We start from the raw sequence: 19,736 nt of genomic DNA, 5'->3' as shown, positions 1-19,736 counted from the left end.
TGTATGTTTGTATGTATGTTTGTATGTATGTTTGTATGTATGTTCCAGCATAACTTCTGAACGCATTGACCGATTTCAACCAAATTTGGAACACTCATTCTTTATCTTAAGGAGACGACGATAGGGGGGTTATGGATGTTGTTTGGATAAAAGGGAGGGTGTGGGGGGAGGGGTATTGCTTAGTCATTGATCAACTCAGTGTACTTTCTGAACCCCTTGGCCGTTCTCAACCAAATTTGGAACACACATTCTTTATCTTAAGGAGACGACAATAGGGAAGTTATGGATGCAGTTCGGAAAAGGGGGAGGGTGTGGGGGGAGGGGTATTGCTTAGTAATCGGTCAACTCAGTGTACCTTCTGAACCCATTGGCCGATCTCAACCAAATTTAAAACACACATTCTTTACCTTAAGGAGACGACGATAGGTCGGTTATGGATGCTGTTCGGAAAAGGGGGAGGGTGTGGGGGGAGGTGTATTGCTTAGTCATCGATCAACTCAGTGTACTTTCTGAACCCCTTGGCCGTTCTCAACCAAATTTGGAACACACATTCTTTATCTTAAGGAGACGACGATAGGGGGGTTAAGAATGCTGTTCGGAAAAGGGGGAGGGTGTGGGGGAGGTGTATTGCTTAGTTATCGATCAACTCAATGTACCTTCTGAACCCCGTGGCCGATCTTAACCAAATTTAAAACACACATTCTTTACCTTAACGAGACGACGATAGGTCGGTTATGGATACTGTTCGTAAAAGGGGAAGGGTGTGGGGGGAGGGGTATTGCTTAGTCATGGATCAACTCAGTGTACTTTCTGAACCCCTTGGCCGATTTCAACCAAATTTAAAACACACATTCTTTACCTTAAGGAGACGATGATAGAAGGTTAGGGATGCTGTTCGGAAAAGTGGGAGGGGGTGGGGGGAGGTGTATTGCTTAGTCATCGATCAACTCAGTGTACCTTCTGAACCCCTTGGTCGATCTCTACCAACTTTGGAACACACATTCTTTATCTTAAGGAGACGACGATAGGGGGTTAGGGATGCTCTTTGGAAAAGGGGAATGGTAAGGGGGGAGGGCTATTGCTAAGTTATCGATCAACTCAGTGTAACTTCTGAACCCATTGGTCGATTTCAACCAAATATGAAACAGACATTCTTTATCTTAAGAAGACGACGATATGGGGGTTAGGGATGCTCTTTGAAAAAGGAGGAGGGTGAGGGTAGCGGTATTGCTTAGTTATTTATCAACTCAGTTTACCTTCTGAACCCCTTAGCCGATTTCAACCAAATTTGGAACACACATTCTTTATCTTAAGGAGACGACGCTAGGGGTTAGGCATGCGCTTTGGAAATAAGAGATGGTATGTGGGGAGGGGTATTGTTTAACAATCGATCAACTCAATGTAAGTCTTGAGCCCCATGACCGATTTGAACCAAATTTGTATCAAATATTGTCTGTCCTAAGGAACCGATTTTAGTGGATATTGGTAGGTCCTTTTAAAATGGGGTGGTTGTGAGAGAGGGGTATTGTTTAGTTAGCGATCAATTCAGCATAACTTCTGAACCCATTTACCGATGTCCACCAAATTTGGAACCCATATTCTCTGTCTAAGGAAGACTATATCAGGCTAGGAAGGACTGTCATAGCTGAACGAGAGAGGGCATATTTATTAAACGAACAGTTTAGTATACCTTTCTATCGCATGGGTGAGTTCAAACCAAATATTTAAACACGTATTGTTTACCCAAAGGAAATTATTTTAGAGAGGCTGGGAGGAGTATTTGAAATGCAGGAGAATGTTGGGGTTGAGTATTGTATAGAAAACGACTTAATTTAAAATCCCTCTTATTTAGTTCATCACAATTCTTCAATAATAGCAAATCCTCGACAATAACATTTCCCTAAAAATGACATAACCCTGAATGAAGCAGGCCATTAACATAACACTATTTGGCCTTGGGATAATACTGAACATCATCAGAAAAAAAATCATATAAAGCATGCATTTGTTGGGTATAAAGCAATGATAATTGTTACCCTTCATCGGAATCATAGTTTGCCCAGTGAAAAGCAATGAATAATGTGTTTCCCTCTGGATGGTGGATGTGATTGCTCCTTTAAAAGTAGGCATTTTCTCGGAATAAGGCAATGGTGGGTGTGATTCCTTCTTTAAAAACATGCGTTTGCCCGGAATAATACATTGGTGGATGTTTTCCCTTCTTAAGAAATAGACGTTTGCCCGGAATAAGGCTATTCAAACCCACAATCCCTTCTTCAAAATCAGTCAATATTTCCAAAAGCCTTCTTTTAATCAAATGATGAAGTATCAACAAGTAAACACAATTACCCTGTTAACCAATTGGTTTTATTATTTTCCGATTGTGAAAAAGAACTGCAAACCAAACTGGCAACTCCGAGCAAGGCCGGGTACATAAAGCTAGTTTACGATAAAGCCTAAAATACAAAGTTATATATATATAGAAGTCAGAAATCTCGGATACTCTTTTTACTTTTCATTACTCAATTACGAGATACATACAGTGAGTTAAAAATTCGTAGCACGCCATCGAATCAACGATACTTTAAATGAGTCAAAGGCCACACATTTAATAACTCAACTTCCCAGCGTACCCTCAAATAATTTATTTCATATTCAAACATTCTTCCCCAGACCACATCCGCCAATCGGAGGGTGGGAGGCGCTTGGTTAAAAGAAGGGGCGACCAACGACACAAGTTGTTATCACATAATTTCCCGCGTTCCATCCCGCCCGGTTCCGGTCTCTGCTGCGTCTAGCTTCGGAAAAACTTCCCGACAATAGCATTTCCAGCCGGCTGGCTTCGCTAGACAGTAGTTACCATCAAGCTGCACATTATGAAATTTCTTCACCGCAGTATTTCTCCGCCTCTCTCCGCCGAGGCACGGTTCGTTCCATTCTGGATTGTTGCCGGTGGTGTGAAAATCATAATTAATTTAATTTGTATTCCATTGCTATGGAATTTGCGGGAACGCAGAGTGCGGCCAAACTTTTTACTGTTCTATTGTTTGACAGAGTATGGAAGCAAGCGGGATGGCATTCTGAACCGATGAAACGGGGCAAGTTTTGCTGAAGTTCCAGTCGTTCCGGATTATGGTTCCTTCGCTCGGGAGAGAAATGGAAGTTTTATAAAATATTTTCTATGCAATGTTAATTTGAACACATATCCCAAAAAGGTTACTAGAAGAAAAGTTAAACCAAAACTTTGATCCAATAAACTGAAAGAAAATTTAGTACTGAAGAAAACCCAGGCCAGAAAACTAAAAGAGTTTCTGCGTCCGCATCCGCAAAATCGAATTATCTTATGCAAAGTTAAGCTAATTTAAGAAATTCGACGAAATGTTACCTATCTCAACCATTTTGTCTGAATGTGTGTCAAAAGGTCGAAAAGTCAAAAGGTCGTAAGACAAAAGGTCAAAAGAACAAAATGACAAAAGGTCGAAAGATCAGAAGGTTGAAATGGACAATATGTCCAAAAGGATAAAAGTGAAAGTAAAAGAAGAAGAAAAAAGGAAGCAGGAAGATTAAATATGGAAGAAGAAAAAAGGAAGATGGAAGAAAGAATTAGAACTGGTTATTGGGTCAAGCATTGGTGTGTCCGAAAAGGAGAAATGGCCGAACTGGTCAATTGACCGAAATGGTCGTATTTTCGACCTCGTACTTGGTTACTAGAGAAGTGAGACCGGAACTTGAGGAAATCGTTCAATGACCTACACTCAACTAAACTATCTTAGGAATATCATAAGCTCCATCTTATGAAGCGTGAAAAAATAATCGAATTTCATTTTCATTGAGCCTCTTATGATAATTATTGCACTGTTATGAAATTCGTTTTGTTATCTTATGAAGTTCATGCAGGTTATTCATAGTAAAAATAGAACATAAGAATTGTCTTATGATTTTCATCACAACATTCGATGTGAAAAACTCATGAGACAAGTCTTATGAAATGGTGAGTCATCATGGCGGAATCGAGGGCGAATGTTGACATTGTATATTATCACAATCGTTCTTAGTCAATCGGAAAAATTTCAAATATCGTCGTTTAATACCATCTAAAGGAATCGTTTGTTAATTGGAGGATAAAAAATGTAAGTAAATATTTACTTTTCCTAAGGTTTCCTATCCTCTTGCTTACTTCTAAAATCAAAATTTATATTCTACAGAACCTTATTGTCGACGCAAAAACTCCGGACCCAGCAAAAGCTTTCGCCATCCAAGTACTTTCACAGCCATTGCTGATTCACGAGCTGCTACAAGCAACAAATATCAACAAGTCGATATCTCCAGCGAGCATACCGTAGTCGTTCGAGATCAATTTATCTGATTCACGCACAGCAGCAAGCGTAAGCGCTCTCTGTCGTCATGCTCAAACAAAGCCTCTCGTGCAGTCCGGGCTCGATCGAAGACAAATACTCACTGCTAAGCGACGTCTGTCACCCTCAGCAGCGTTTACGAAAAATTCCGTCCTATCGGCAGTCCAGTCCAACCGGTTATTTGTATCAATCAAGGATGCGAACTTTTTTAGCAAGGACAACAGATTCGATTCCGAGCTTATTATTACCTTCTGCAGGATTCATGTCCTACGAAACGCCTGTTCAAACTTCGAGTTCCCGTTGGAAACAAACGATGGCAAGTGCAAAACCTTCCGGGAATATTCAATAAACTATACCACCAGATCAGCGCCCATTCTAAAGTAAACAATCTTGAAGTGGATTCCTTGGTATTGGACTACGCATTCATTATTCTACAGTTGCCCAGTCGAGTATGAGAAAACGACCTACGAAATCCTCGAACTTGATAATGGAGAAGTAACCGAGGTGGTTGACCTTCGGTCCCCGATCAGGTGGACGAACCTTTTGTCCCCTTTCAGGTTGAGGACGATAGACATGATGCTGATCCGCAGACGAAAATTGTTGCCCAAGATAAATGTTACTTCAAAAAATGGTTCATATAACCTAAAGATAAAAATAAAATCTTTTCTTACACATTTATTTGTGATTTTTTTGTATTAATTTCTTTTTTGTATTATTTTTTGTGAAAGGACAACATATATCAAAATCGTGCTGAAAATATTATGACCCTCATATAGAACGATACATGATGTTCATAAGATTCTCTTATGAATTTTGTTACAAGTTCCGAAAAAACTTAATATTTTCATAAGACAATCTTATGAAAATCATTCTTGATCGTATAACACACAGTTTATAAGAAAATCGTATAAAGCTTATAACTAATTCTTATAGCAAAAAAACATAAGATATTCGTATGATTATCACTAGTTTTCTTGGCTGAGTGTATAGTTTATAAGAAGCATAAATTAAATGCTTATGGGGAAGAGCCGTTTGGCGGAAGGCAAACAGACCATTAAGCCGAAAGTCATTTGGCGGAATAGGACATTTGGTCGAATAGGACATTTGATCGAATATGATAATTGGCCGAAGAGGACATTTGGCCGAATAGAACATTTGGTTGAACAGGACATTTGGCCGAATAGGATATTTGGCTGAAGAGGACATTTGGCCGAATAGAACATTTGGTCGAACAGGACATTTGGCCGTAAAGGAGATTTGGCCGAATAGGACATTCGGCCGAAGAGGAAATTAGGCCAAATAGGACATTTGCCCGAATAGGAAATTTGGCTGTATAGGACATTTGGCCGAATAGGACATTTGGCCGAATAAGATATTTGGCCGAATAGGACATTTGGCCGAATAGAACATTTGGTTGAATAGGACATTTGGCCGAATAGGACACTCGGCCGAATAGGACATTTGGCCGAGTAGGACATTTTCCCGAATAGGACATTTGACCGAATAGGACATTTGACAGAATAGGACATTTGGCTGAATAGGAGATTTTGCCAAATAGGACATTTGGCCAAATAGGAGAGCAGAGGTGTGCGACGCCGCGCCATGCCGCCGCCGACAGTTTTTGGCACGCCGCCGCCGACACTTTTGCATCGGCGCGCCGCCGTTTCAAATTTTTCAAACAAAATTGAAGAAATCCGGTGTAAATTACGAAGATTCGGTGGAATTTCCTTATAATTAACTGATAAATCTCTACACGTTGGAACTTTAGATAATTTTTCGTGATGATACCAATGATTTTCATGAAAATTCCATATAATTTTTTGTTAAAATTTAGAAAAGCTCTCCGTAAAACTAAGCAAAACTTCGTGTGGAAATTGCGAAGGATTTTTCGTTGGAATCCAAAAAAAATCTCATCGAAATTGAATTTTGAACGGAAAAGGTCGTCCTTTGGCCGAAGACTGAAAGTTGTTTGGCCGAATATGTCGTTTAACCGAAAAGACTAGTAGAAGTGTACCCGCGCAAAGCTGGAGAGCAAATCGATAACTTGTTTTAATGTTGTGATATTCAATATTTAATATTTAATTTGATATCTTTTAACGGTTAAAGTAACAAAACGTATAGCAGAAAAGTCTTACTGTGACATCACAAACTATGCCTGCTGTCGATGAGAACAAATCGTAAACTAATTTTGATATTGGTTTCCGATAACAAAATAAGTACATAGTTTGATATCAGTTGTATTATTCAATTAAGTAATATACAGCAAAATGAAACAAAAATATCTAATCAATCATGATGATTCATATTTGAAAACAAATTGATGTCAAAGTCAAAATATGTTTCCTATATGTTCTCATTATGTTTTCAGACTTTGCTAGGGTATCTAGCTTAAAGTTATTTTGCCATGAATGTCATTTGGTCGAACAGTTCTTTTGGCTGAAAAAATCGGTAGGAAAAATAGCTCGATAGCCACATATGCCCTTTGGCCGAAATAGTCGTTTGGTCAAAAGGACATTCGGTCGAAAGTGTCGTTTGGCTAAATTGGACATTTTGAATGTTTTCAAGATATTGGCGGGAGACTTCTTGGAATTTCACCTCGGAAATGTGATTAACTTCCCCAGAAAATTCATCAAGTTTTTATTGAATATTCGTTTGGAAATTATTTTCAGATATTCCACAGAAACTACTTTCAAGTTTCGAGAACTCTTTGGAATTACCAAGAGTAGCTCTTTTAGAGTTACCAAGGAAAATTGTTTGGAATTTACATGACATCTCTTCAGAGTTTTCACGGGAAGTTGTTCCAAATTTCTACAGGAATATATTCAAAATATCTACGGAAAGCTCATATTGAGTTTCTTTTGAGTATTCTTTGAAATTTACACAGAAAATTGGGATTGGTAAAGGGATGGTTTAACGTTGACTTCCTCAATCTTGAACGTGAATGTGAACGGAAAAATGCTCGGAGATTCTAGGGATTTTTTTTGGATTTCTTCAGAAAATTCTTTCTATTTTCGATAAGAACTTCTTGGGAAATTCCACCGAAAAATCTGACCGAAAGCGACAGGCAGCCGAACTGGTAATTTGGCCGAAAAAGCCGTTTGCCTTAACAGGTTATCTGGCTGAAACGATCGTTGGCCGATAATGCCGTTTAGCCAAAATGGATTTTTTTCGGGCCATTTGGCAAAATGTCAATGTCAATGGTAATATGGTCAAAAATGGCCACTCGTTTGGCTAAATGGCCTTTTTGTCAATTGACCATTGAACAAAATTTCGTAGCCTCTACTTTAAAGTCGATACTGGCCTTCAGACCAAAAGGCATCTAGCCAAGTACCATTAACAAAACTAAACGTTTAACGGAAACTGTTATCAGGTCAAAACTGTTTTGACCGAAAATGTAGTTTGGCCGAAAGTGACGTACAGCCAAAAGAGACATTTGACCGGACTTGTAAAAAGTTGTTTGCCCTAACAGGTAGTTTGCCTGCAAATGCCGTTCGGCCGGATAAGTCGTTTGACCGAATAGATCATCTAACCAAAAATGTCTTTCGGTAAGAATTGTCATTTGGCCGAAAGAGCCATTTGTCTAAAAAAATTATGCCATTATGCCAAAATGACGTTTATCCGAATAGGTCATTTGGCAGAAAATGCCGTTTGGTCGAAAGGGTTGTTTTGCAGAAAGGACATTTCTGGGCCAAATGACTATTCCTACCAAAGGGCACTTTCGGTCAAATGTTCTATTCGGTTAAAGTATTTTTTTGGCCAAATAACCAGTTCAGGTGAATATCCATTTCGGCTGTATGTCGCTTTCGGTCAAACTACATTTTTGGACAAACCATTTTCGACATGATAACAGTTTCGTTCAGTTCGACTTAATGGGATTTTGTTAGATGACCAAGTATCGACTTAAAAAGTAAAGAGGATACGAAATTTCGTTCAACGGACGTTTTACAAAAGTCCTCTTCGCCGTAAATTTCATTAGGCCAAACGGATGAATATTTTGACTAAATTATCAGTTCAGTTATTAACATTTGGCCGTATGACCTGTTGGCCCAAACGATATTTTCGGCCAAATGGTCCATTCTGTCGAACGACCATTTCGACCAAACGGCATTTTCGAGCTGATGACCTATTCGGCCAAACGCTAGGGCTAGGGCAAACTGCGACGCATTCTAGACGTCAAACGATTGCCAGACGACATCAGATGAAATGCACCTGATTGTGCAGTGTAATGCAGCTAGTCCGATAACTGCAAAGCTGATGCAACTATCGAATTGCATTTAAATGCCTTTCAGTTATCGAACGTCTACTGTACAAAGAATTTCCCGTAGAAATCCAATAATTCCGAACAATTTTCCGTTGAAATCCAAAGATTTCTTTTATTGAAATCTACATTTTGAACAACCCTTCCCACAAGTTTCCTTCAAAATTTCGGGGAATTTCTCCTGAATATTCGAGAGAAATTTCCTTAAAAAATTCTTGGAGTTTCGCGTGAAATCAAACTAGTCGCCTTAATTATTCTAGACTAAGAAAGCCAACGTTAAAACAACCATTCTACCAGCCGCACTTTCCTACAAATATGAAGAAGTGTCTGTGCGAATCTTGAAATATACTCAACTGGATTTTTCGGTGAATTTCCGAACATTTTCCTGTAGAAGTTAAGAACAATTTCTGGTGGAATCTCTGCAGTTCCTCATGTAAATTGCTACGAATTGCTGAAATTCCAAACAATTTCATTTGTTAATTCTAAACAGCCTATCTTGGTAATTCCAAAAATTTCTCGAGACTTCAAATTGATTTCCGGTGGAAAATCTGAAAATAATTTTTAATTTTAGGAAAAACTTATAGAATTTTATGAAGAAGTTTTTCTTTCGAAAATAACAGTCTTGAAAATATCCCGAAACATTTTTTTTAAAGAAGCGTATTTAAAAATCGCCACGCCGATTCACGCCGCCAGCTTAAATGACTTTCGGCGTGACACCGAAAACCGTCGCCGCCGACAAAAATTCTGACAAACGCCGCCGCCGACGAATATCGGAGCGGCGCACACCTCTATAGGAGATTTGGTCGAATAGGAGATTTGGCCAAGTAGGACATTTTTCCGAATAAGACATTTAGGAAGACGATTGGAAGTTCCATCAGCAGCAGAAGAAACAAATACGGAAGCCAATAAGGTTTTTCACCTGAGCCAACAGAAATTTCTAGAGATCCTAGGAAAATATTAGGTACTGATGGTGAGATAGCCTCTATTCTATTTTACGGCAAATGGTCGAAAAACAATGATATCAATGTTATTTTGGTTTTTTTTTCGCGGTTGGAATTCATTAATTTCTCGGTTAACCCGAACTTTCACAGTTTTTTTATTAACACCTGAATTTACTTTGATTTTTTATGATTTTTTTCATGGCGTTAACTCGTTGTTAACGCCAAAATAAACCTAGATTGTACTTCATCGTAGTCGGCTTTGGAACATCTCGTGGATTGACATTTAATCTAATGACATTTGGACATTTGGCTTTTGATGAAAAAAGGATAACCAATCGAAGGGAAATTTTGGTCGAATGGAAATGGTTTTCCTATTCTTTTCAATGATACTTTTCTAGAAATATTTCTCTTCTGAAAATAGTTATACAATACAGTCGCCTTCCACATCTCGATATTGAAGGGACCATCAAGATAAGGAGAGATCAAGGAATGGAAGGAAAATTTAGATGGATACTAGATTCAAAAAAAGCTCGTTGCTATGGAAAACGACAACAAAACAAATGTCGTTTCCTGTTGTTGATGTGTTTGTTATTGTCCAAAGATGGTCTAGTAGTCTAAAAATTTGAACATATCAACATAGGGAGAGTGAATCCTGAACAAAATATAATCAGAACACATCGAGATGAAAAGGTATCGAGATAGGGAGGTTATCGAGATGTAGAAAGCTCATATGTATGTAGATTGAAGGGACTGAGGAAACCATCGACACAAGACTCAGAGATTGTTGAGATTGTTGATGTTAACAAGGACGACCAGCAGCCCTGATGGGTTTGCATTGATAGACATATAATATATATACCCACCCACCAACAATATTTGTAAGACTTCGCACGCAGTATTTTCTTAGGCCACGAATAAACACATAAATCTTAAATTTATGAGACTATTCTGTAAAACACTAATGCTTCGCACACCCCTGCTCGGTGGCACAAGTCTACCGAGGCGAAACCGCGGTACCCCTAAAAGTCGAGACTGAATGGAAGGAAGGGAGAAATAGAGACAATCAACGAGCAAGGTGTGAGATCGGGGTCTGTCGATCCGATACCAAGCTACGATCAAGACGGAAGAAAAACTACGACCTTCTTTTGAACGCGTTTATAAAAACCGCGTGTGAAAACGCTAGAGACTGCGAGCTGAGCATCGAGAAACCCCCGGACAATCCGCGTATCGCCGAGTGTTTTCCAAGCCCTGTCGTGGCGTCTGTAAACTCACGTTCCCCGGGATGGCTTCAGTGGTCGTTATTCGCTTGGGCGGCTTTCAGCCGTTATTGGCTCATCGTGCCTGGTGGCCATCCGACGGTACCCCAATCATATGGCTTGAGTCGTTCGTCATCCGACAATTTTCGGCGGAAGTGCCCGGAGAAATCCACGTGGTCAACCCTAACCCTACCTGCGGCGTTCGGCGAGGCCACAATACCCGGGAGGAAGCCTCCGTGTTCAACCACAACCTCCAGCATCAGCAGCGTTTTGCCGTATTCGGCAGTGTGCTCAACCTGCCTTCGCCAGTCTCCGCGTCCAACCGCAACCACCAACACCGGTGGCGTTCTGCCGTATTCGGCAGTGTGATTGGCCTGCTTTCGCCAGCCTCCGTGTACAAGCAAAATCACCTGTCAGCGGGAAACGTACGCCATAATTACCACCATCGCCCGGCCTTGGGAGGCGGGCCTTCGATCATCCGAAAACCAGGTAGCATGCAGACACGGTATGTTAAATCGCATGCCAACAATGGGCCTCAACGTCTCCGGTCGGCCACTCCACTACTAATTATATTAACTAACCCTAAACAAAAACTTTTAAATTAAAAAAAAAAAACAATGCGTTAAGATCTGTATTTCATTTTCATTTCCTTCTACCAACGTGTTTGTTGATTCGTCCTGGTAATATTCGTTGCCTCTTTGGTGTCGTAGGCCCTTTAAGCAGGTTACAAGTCGACCGTGAGAAATTTGGTGAGCTAGTTAGGGACGTCTTGACGTTCACTCCATAGACGTGAGTGCGTCAAGGGAGATTGTTGCAAGATTTAGAACATCGAGATTTAGAAAGTCGACTGTAATATTATGTATTCTTTTAATGAACTCATAATTCTTTGGATAATATGAGAGCAATAATTATGTGACTTTTATAATCAATTATTTTTTCATTGATATTGACTGAAATTCTTTTCTTTCAAATAGCCATTCGACGGAACGTCATTAGACTACATGTGCCAAGATTATTAATTCAAAATTCCACTTTCGACCAAATGTCCTTACGAGCAAACGTCATTAGACAAAATCTACGAAGATTCTTCATTCTAAGATCTAATTACGACTATATGTCCCTTCGACCAAATGTCTATCCGATGTAATGTCCTTTCGACCAAATGTCTTTCGACGCAATGGCTTTCGACGAAATGGAATCTATCATTTGGCCGAATAGGACATGTGGCCGAATAGGACATTTGGCCGCATAGATCATTTGGTCGAATAGGTCATTTGGCCGAATAGGACATTTGACCGAAAATGTCATTTGACCGAAAAGGTCATTTGGCCTTAAAGGACATGACCTACTCAGCCGGATGATTCATTCGGTCAAATGATTTTCGGCCCAATGGTTTGTTCGGCCAAATGGCTAATTGCTACTGCAAACATTTTCATTGCGAACAATAGTAATTGCTATGCTTATAAAAGAAATGTGACTTCTTACTTTTAAAATGGAATTACTAAGTTTGTGTAAGTAGCTCTTATATTAAGTAAGCACCACTCAGAGAGGAAGAGCCTACAAATGTATACCCTTGGAACTTCTTTCGTGTTTTGGAGCAATTCATTATTTCAGTCTTCCAAGTTTTAGAACGTTTTAGATAAAGCTATGTCCATTTAGAATCCGGAATAATAAAATCATCTGTATCTCGGTAACGGATTGACGTACAAATAAGGTTAATACATCAAAACAAGGGTAATTCACTGTACTTTAAGGAAAAATTATTGATACAAATAATTTCTTCTTGTTTCACACATTTGTTCCACATTTAGGTCATGTGAGTCGCGTTCCGAGCTGTTTTTTTCACTTTTTCCACTTTTCTTAAGCTTCCGCTTCATTACTGCCCATAATGTCTCGATGGGCCGCAGCTGTGGGCAGTTGCGTGGATTTATGTTTTTATCGATGAAATCTTCGTTATTATCGCGGTACCACTGGATGACTTCCCGGCTGTAGTGGCTGGCAACTCGCCAAATCTGGCCAAAACTTCACGGGAGCTTTATGGGCTTTATGGAAGGTCGAAAGCGGTTTTTGAGACATTCCTCCTTGTACAGCTTCGAGTGCATCGTCTTATTCGTCTCAAACACTTAGGTCTTTGCCCCATAGTTGCATATCCCTTCCCAAAATCATCCGTTTTTTTTTTGCAAATTTCTCCGAAAAGCAAACTTAAACTTCGCAGGAACTACTCCTCGTGCCGTCACCATGTAGATTTTTTAGCTAGGAAGCTGTCCGAAATCCATTTTGACGTAGGTTCCATCGTCGATGACAGGATTATCAGCGTGGGTGTGCAGACTTTTTTCCCTCCTTTCGGGTACCATTTGGAATAATTTTTGACACGCTGCACGAAGCTTCGTGAAATTTATACCACAGCAAGTGAGCGCCTAGGTAGACAAACCGCTGTAAAAGATTTCTTGCATCGGCCACTTTCCGTGCCGCTGCAATACAATAAATGATTCCGGATTCTAAATGGACATAGCTTTAGCTAGGAATTGGTATTTTCCACTATGAAGTACAATAACTAATCCCCTATGAGTACAAGAAGAATCAGAACATTGATTTTTTTAAATAAGTTCAGATGCGCATTGATGTTCGTTTCCTCTCTGCTATCGTATACCCTATCTTAAAGTTGCGGTAAACTTACCAATTGTGTCGTTCTCTCGTTTTCAGGGGTCCCGAGATGTTGATTGCGTTCCATTCGAGTCCGTTTTCGGCACCACTACAGTCCGGTCAGTCCAATCGGGGGTTCGAGCTGGACGTGGACATCCTCTTTGCCGACTCAGACTCGTACGACTTTGCCCAGGGTAATCGGTGCGAGTTCCACATCAATGCGTCCAGCCCAGGTAAGTCAAATAATTATAAACATCTTTTATTGGGTTTGAGTATATCAGATCTGATCAAATGTGAAAAAAACTGACAAATTGACAATTTATTGAGAGACAAATGTGTAATTAACTTCTCTGGGAACGCTATATGGAAAAATCCTCATAAATGCTATTTTAAACATGAAATCCATTGTAAGTAAAACGGACGGGGAACAAAAAAGCATCAATAAAGCCGAAGTAATGAAAAGCGGACACATGCAGCGTTTATGCCTAATATATGCAAATGGACGTTTCGCCATCATGGATTTTCAGGCAACATAACATCCGCAACTGTATTGAAATGTGTAAACAGTATTATGCATCTCGAGAAAATATAGAATACTGCGGCGTCCTGCTGGCTGCTTCTCAGGTAATCGCAACAGTCACTAAACACGACAGAGTCAATAAAAATCTTACCCACCGTATGCCCTTTACATGATAAACACTCTCCATGTACTCAGTGACTCCGGTTGCCTCTCACTAATACAATCGAGTACTGCTGTCATTTGGCGAAAAGCAACGTGGTTTTGTTTTGAGAGGGAAAATTTTCCCTATGTTTTAACCCGGCGGATATCTTGACGTCTACCTTCGCAGTCGAGCCTGCGAGAGTAAGACCGCCACGAAAGTCTAGAAAAAGATAAGCCCGACAATATCAGATATCCAGAAGTGTCGATAGTTGCAGAGAAAATTAATGCCATTATTAAACCTGAATTAATGCAATTATAAAACTTAACGATACATACATACCAGAATTTCAAATAAAGGAATTATGCCATATGAATAATGTGCGATTTAAGGGGCTAAGCAACATGGCTGCAACATTTTACAACTTGTTTTACCTAAGTTTTAACTTCTAATATATTAAACGACTTCTCGCACTGTTTCCAAGTCAATTGTAATCCACCCAACATGTTGCATTCTTATTTCACTTTCCACCGTCCAGACGAGGTTTTGTTCTCACGACGCGGCCGAATGGGCCACCTCTTGAGCCCACGCCACACACTGCCACCCAATACGACGTGCACATATTTCTTCCACGGCATCCCTTCGGATCTGGTATGGATTTCCTTCACGAGCTATCATCTCCAGGTATTGCAGCCGAGCGTGAGCAGCGATAACGTAACTATCGGCAAGGTAAGACCCCAACAACCTCAAGCCCCGTTCAGTCCATTTATCCTTTCCTTCCGACTTTCCTTACAGAGTGAGTCGCCTCTACCGTGGATAACTCGGCTTCGCATCTGGGACAGCGCCGGAACATACGTCCCCATCAAAACCACCTCACCGTCATCCATTACAATGTCGTCGTCGACTGCTGCTCAAACGGCAGCGTCTTCCTCGCTAGCGTACGGTAGCAGTGGTGGTACCACTCCAGTATTCGCCGGAACCAGCACCACTGCCCTCTATCAACAGGCGATGAACCGTTCCGTGGGAACTTACTACGGAACGTTGAATCAGCACGGCAAAAGCCTCACCATCAACATCGACAACGTTTGGAATCCCGTCGATCAGTACATCTACGGACCCACGGTAAACAGCATTTTCAACCAACCCCAAGTTCCTTCACATCCGTCACAGCAGCATCACTCGGGCGCAAGTGCTGCCGGCTTCGGGATGTCCAACGAGAAGGGACTGGTGTACGGCGGTGCACAACACGATAAACCATCCAAGGGAAAGGGAGCCAAGGATGCGTCACGGCACGGAAAAGACAACGAGGTGTTTAAGGAACATGGAGGATCTGGGCGCAAGTCATCGCGCAGCAACCGCCGGATGGTGGCCGAGTTTTACGACAATCAATCGCCGAAGTTGTGTGATCACGTTTCACTGGAAACCAAGGGAAGCCGGATGCGCCCCTGTACGCCGCTGGAGAGCTACGTCAGCACGGGTAGTGACTTGGTAAGTTGGCTCAAACGTTGATTAGAGGGGAAAATTATTGATCGTTTTGTTTCAACCGTGCAGAAAATCGAGTTCCATACGATGACGGGGACTTCGCTGTTTCCGTCTAGCTTCGGAATCAACTACGAGTTCATCGACACGGATCTGGGTGGTGAACCGTATTTGGGTCACAAAGGTGAAGAAGTTCCTTTGCTGTGTTCGAGAGTGTTTCGCAAGAGAAAAGGAGAGTTTCAATCGCCACGGAATGCTTTTCTTCATGGTCGGGGTGGAGCGAAGAACATCTCCTGTTTGTACCGATTCGAAGCTTCCGTAGGAGAAAGGGTGGGTTTTTGGCTAACGTGAAAAGATTTTGGTTGGAATAACATCGTTGTCAAATGTTTCAGGTTCGCATCGAGTTGTACAATGTATCATTCGGTGAGTCTGAATCCTGCATAACTGAATCCGACGGCCACACGGGAAGAGCCCGTTGCGCTCCTTCGGAAACCAATCTGGATGCTCGAGTAGGCGAGCTACGGATTTTCGACGTTCCGTACAAGGACGTCAAGATACCGCTCGGGTGTTTCTGTGACAACACCAGCAGCTCCTACAACTCCCCGCTGACGTTTATCTCCAACTCTCGCACACTGGAATTGACTTTTGTGGTGACAAAGTTGAACATATCCGAAGACTTCGCCGATATCTATTTCCACGCTTCTTATGATTTTATACGAGTTCCCGAGTGTCGGAAGCGGTTGTTCCTGCGGGGATCAGGCGGGGAAGATGAAGTCAGTTATCCGCTGCGAACGCACGAGGCAAGCTGCGACGGGCTTCCTTGGTATATTGAGGCCCAGCAGCAGGATCGGAGTCTGTTTGTGCGAACGTGGGGAAGTTTATTGCCGATTGAACCAGTCCAGGACGAGTTTTCAAAGTGCAACACGCGCAACAGGCTAATGGTGTACAGTGGGAAACCACTGAAACTCGTGCAGGTTATCTGTCCATCTGCTCCGTCCAGTAGAGCAAGTCAGTTGCACATCTTTTCCGAAGACTGGTTAAGCAGTCAACCATTCCTCAGTTCAGATAGGTAGGTGAAGTTCGAGGGAAAGTTTTACCAAATATTGATTTGCAATCGCATGTCTTATTCTACTCAAGCAGGCCTGTCAACTTGGTTCTGGAGCCGATTCACAAGGAAAGTGGCAGCATTGCATTTTCCTGGATGGAGATTCAGCATACGAAGGCATCGCTGATACAGCAGTTGGAGCAACAGACCAACACAACAGGCAACGATACCCTGCTGGAGTTTGGCCTTTTCCCGCGGGAGTCCGAGTGCGAACACCAGTGCCCGGAAATCAACGCCTGCATCAGCAGTGATTTGTGGTGCAATGGTAAGCTACTCTTTTTTATGAAATTCAACTCAGCATTATTCAATCTGAAATTTTTGTTAACGCAGGTCAGCCAAACTGTCCATCAGGATTCGACGAAAGCGGACAGGGATGTGGCAGCCGACTGATGGAGCTTCCGGGAGGCATCTTTGCCGCCTTCGGTTGCCTTGCCGCAGCCCTGTGCGCATGTTTCATTTTCTGCGTCCTTGCCATGGTCAAGAAGCGCCGGAAATCCAACGAGAAGTTGAAGACGGCACCCAGCTCCCTGAATGGAACCCTCTCCAAGAAGGACTACAAGAAGGAACCGCTGTTCTTCGATCCGGACTCCTGACACGCACTTCACCCGGTCGAATACATCCACGTGGACCGGGAAACGACCGTGTGACATGTTGTCTACGTCGACATGGACGACCTGGCGTACTGTTGAACGCCCTTCACACCCCCTCCTCGCCGACGCCGCACCGTCACAGGTGGGTCCCTAATGCGAAAGTGATTTCTATAGGCTAAACCAATATGAGACAAACTGATTGATGACAGAGATGAAGTGGATGAGTTGTATAGAAAAGGAGACGCGTGAAACTGTCTCGCACACCGTGCAGATTGAGAAACTATTATGAAACCAAGTATTACCATAGGGAGATCTTTTTAAGCGTTTGTGAGATTTTATTCTACAAAAATCTTGTGATTCAATCTCTTGGTTTTCTATTACATGACTATTTTTAAGTAGACTTCAAAGGGTAATTCAGGGCTGTTTGTTCGCATCGCGACGAGCGTAAGGCAGCGAGAGAATGGAAGCTGAAATGGGAAAGCAACTAGCCAAATATTTTTTTAAAACTACTGTGCAAACATGTTACTGTTCGAAAGGAACAATACTCTAAATGAAAAAAATATTAGCAGCAATGATGATAAATGAACGGAAAAGAAACATAAACTCGTCTATCGGTAGATAACTCACAAAAAGAATACACAAATCGAATAAATATACAAACAAACACAGTCACTCACAAGTAAATACACAGACACTGATTAGATAAGCTGTGTAAAGTGCACTCGTTCTGGACTTTTAGTTGAAAGAAATCGGTTCCAATGTTACCTGTAGTTGCAGCGGAAGAATGATGGTGATGATTTGGCGTGGCTGCATTGTGGTGAATTAAATCGAATTAAATTGAAATTGAGTGAAAGATTATGATTTTGATATCCAATGTTTTGTATTTTACCAAGGATCGTGCGACCGAACATGATCGTGAAAGGATGAGAGTGCCATTGAACTTCAAACTACATACATCACCCTATCGACTGTTGCTTTGAATAATGTGTGTGTGTAAGGAAATCCGAATCAGTTTTTTTTTTTCAATAAGGGGTCTTTTGAATTCGCCTTTTATGTCCATGCAAACAAACACCATCACGCCATTTGTTAATGGTTGTTTATACACAAAGAACGATTGTGCGTTTTATTTATATAATTATAATTTATTTCAGGGCGCTGATGGAGGAGTACCATGATGGCAATCAGTAGTCGCTAGAGTATTCGCTGTTGGTTTGAGTGAGACAAAGTAAACGTCAAAAAAAATTCCAACCAGCAATCTGAGTGAAAGAGCGAATATTTGTTTACCGGCAACCACGTGCTTTTTGGCATTTGCATTTTTGGCGGACAAAAGAATGAGCACGTGTCCCAGTAGGTGAGGGGTAGTCAGATGTTTATGATATTTATTACCTGATCGTGAGATATAAAATGTTTAATACTTGTCCCAAAAAATCGCGAAAAAAATAACTACATTATTTCATAAAGTTCTGCGACTGTAATATTGAAGAATTGATTTCATTTGACTAAATATTTGTAATCATTAACATTGCCGTTCCCCTCGATTTTTTGCTGAGTAGCCGTAAAAGTAATCGGTAAAATCTTGATAGCGAGTAAATCCACAATACACTCGTCTTATACGGTTGAGCATTCGAATGCTACGAACAGCAAGTTCAATATTCAAATTACTAGGGCAACTGGGGATAGGACGCCCACGGTAAGGCATTAAGGCAATAAATCGAATGTTTCAGAAGTTTCGGTCATACGAAATGAGCATGGGCGTACTGCCCCACATCGACTTCAAAAGTTTGAGGGCCCATAAAATCGTATCAAGACCAATTTTGACGACAAGTTCGTGTGGAACATAAATAATATGAGTAAGCAGCATGACTCATGGCTTAATTTTTAATGTATCATTGTATAACAGTGATAGAAAGACTAAATGCCACCGAGCCAAAACTGCATCACAACATGAAAAAAACCTAATTCGTCTATATGGGTTTATATTGGGAGGGTGAGGCCGTTACAAATATAAAATGAAAGTTATGTCCTACTGGTCTTCGAAAGATCAAAACGAAAAAAAAAATTCAAAAAATCCTTAACTTAATTCTAACTACCTAAAGAACGCACAGATGAAAAAATGATTTGAATGATTTTGAATCTGGTTTTTTTTAACCCTCGAGGTCTCGCACCGTTGTAAAAAGTACAACACTACCAAAAAAGCTCGCTTATCGTACACAACGGAGGCGAGACTGCATGAGTGATTCAGGACTAAGCGAGTCCCGGAAGGTTAAGGAAATTCCATAAGCCTTTTCATCATAAATTCTAATGAAAATCCCTTCAGGGATTCATCTGGAAGTTTCAGAAGGAATTCTTCTAGAAACTCTATCGAAAATTCGTTTAGCAATTTTCTCAAAGATTCTTTAAGCAATACTTTTCGAAAATCCTCTCGGGTTTTTCTTAGGAAAATCCTGTAAAAA

The 19,736-nt window shown here is 41.1% G+C and overlaps 1 protein-coding gene across 1 annotated transcript in view; it reads left to right on the top strand.

Moving 5' to 3' along the window:
• The window catches only part of LOC134202966 (uncharacterized), a 280,830-nt gene extending 263,441 nt beyond the window's left edge, over nt 1-17,389 (top strand). The window contains exons 8-14 of the mRNA XM_062677968.1: nt 13,511-13,683; nt 14,648-14,838; nt 14,905-15,597; nt 15,661-15,918; nt 15,981-16,657; nt 16,726-16,958; nt 17,024-17,389. Coding sequence (XP_062533952.1) covers nt 13,511-13,683; nt 14,648-14,838; nt 14,905-15,597; nt 15,661-15,918; nt 15,981-16,657; nt 16,726-16,958; nt 17,024-17,286 — 2,488 coding nt within the window. The 3' untranslated portion in view covers nt 17,287-17,389. The remainder of the gene's footprint in view (nt 1-13,510; nt 13,684-14,647; nt 14,839-14,904; nt 15,598-15,660; nt 15,919-15,980; nt 16,658-16,725; nt 16,959-17,023) is intronic.
• Nucleotides 17,390-19,736: the final 2,347 nt, after the last annotated feature.

Source organism: Armigeres subalbatus, unplaced genomic scaffold, assembly GCF_024139115.2.
Source record: "Armigeres subalbatus isolate Guangzhou_Male unplaced genomic scaffold, GZ_Asu_2 Contig1544, whole genome shotgun sequence".
In the NCBI taxonomy this organism is placed as follows: Eukaryota; Metazoa; Arthropoda; class Insecta; order Diptera; family Culicidae; genus Armigeres; species Armigeres subalbatus.
The sequence above is the reverse complement of the archived record's forward strand: the minus strand, read 5'-3'. Positions and strand labels throughout refer to the sequence as shown.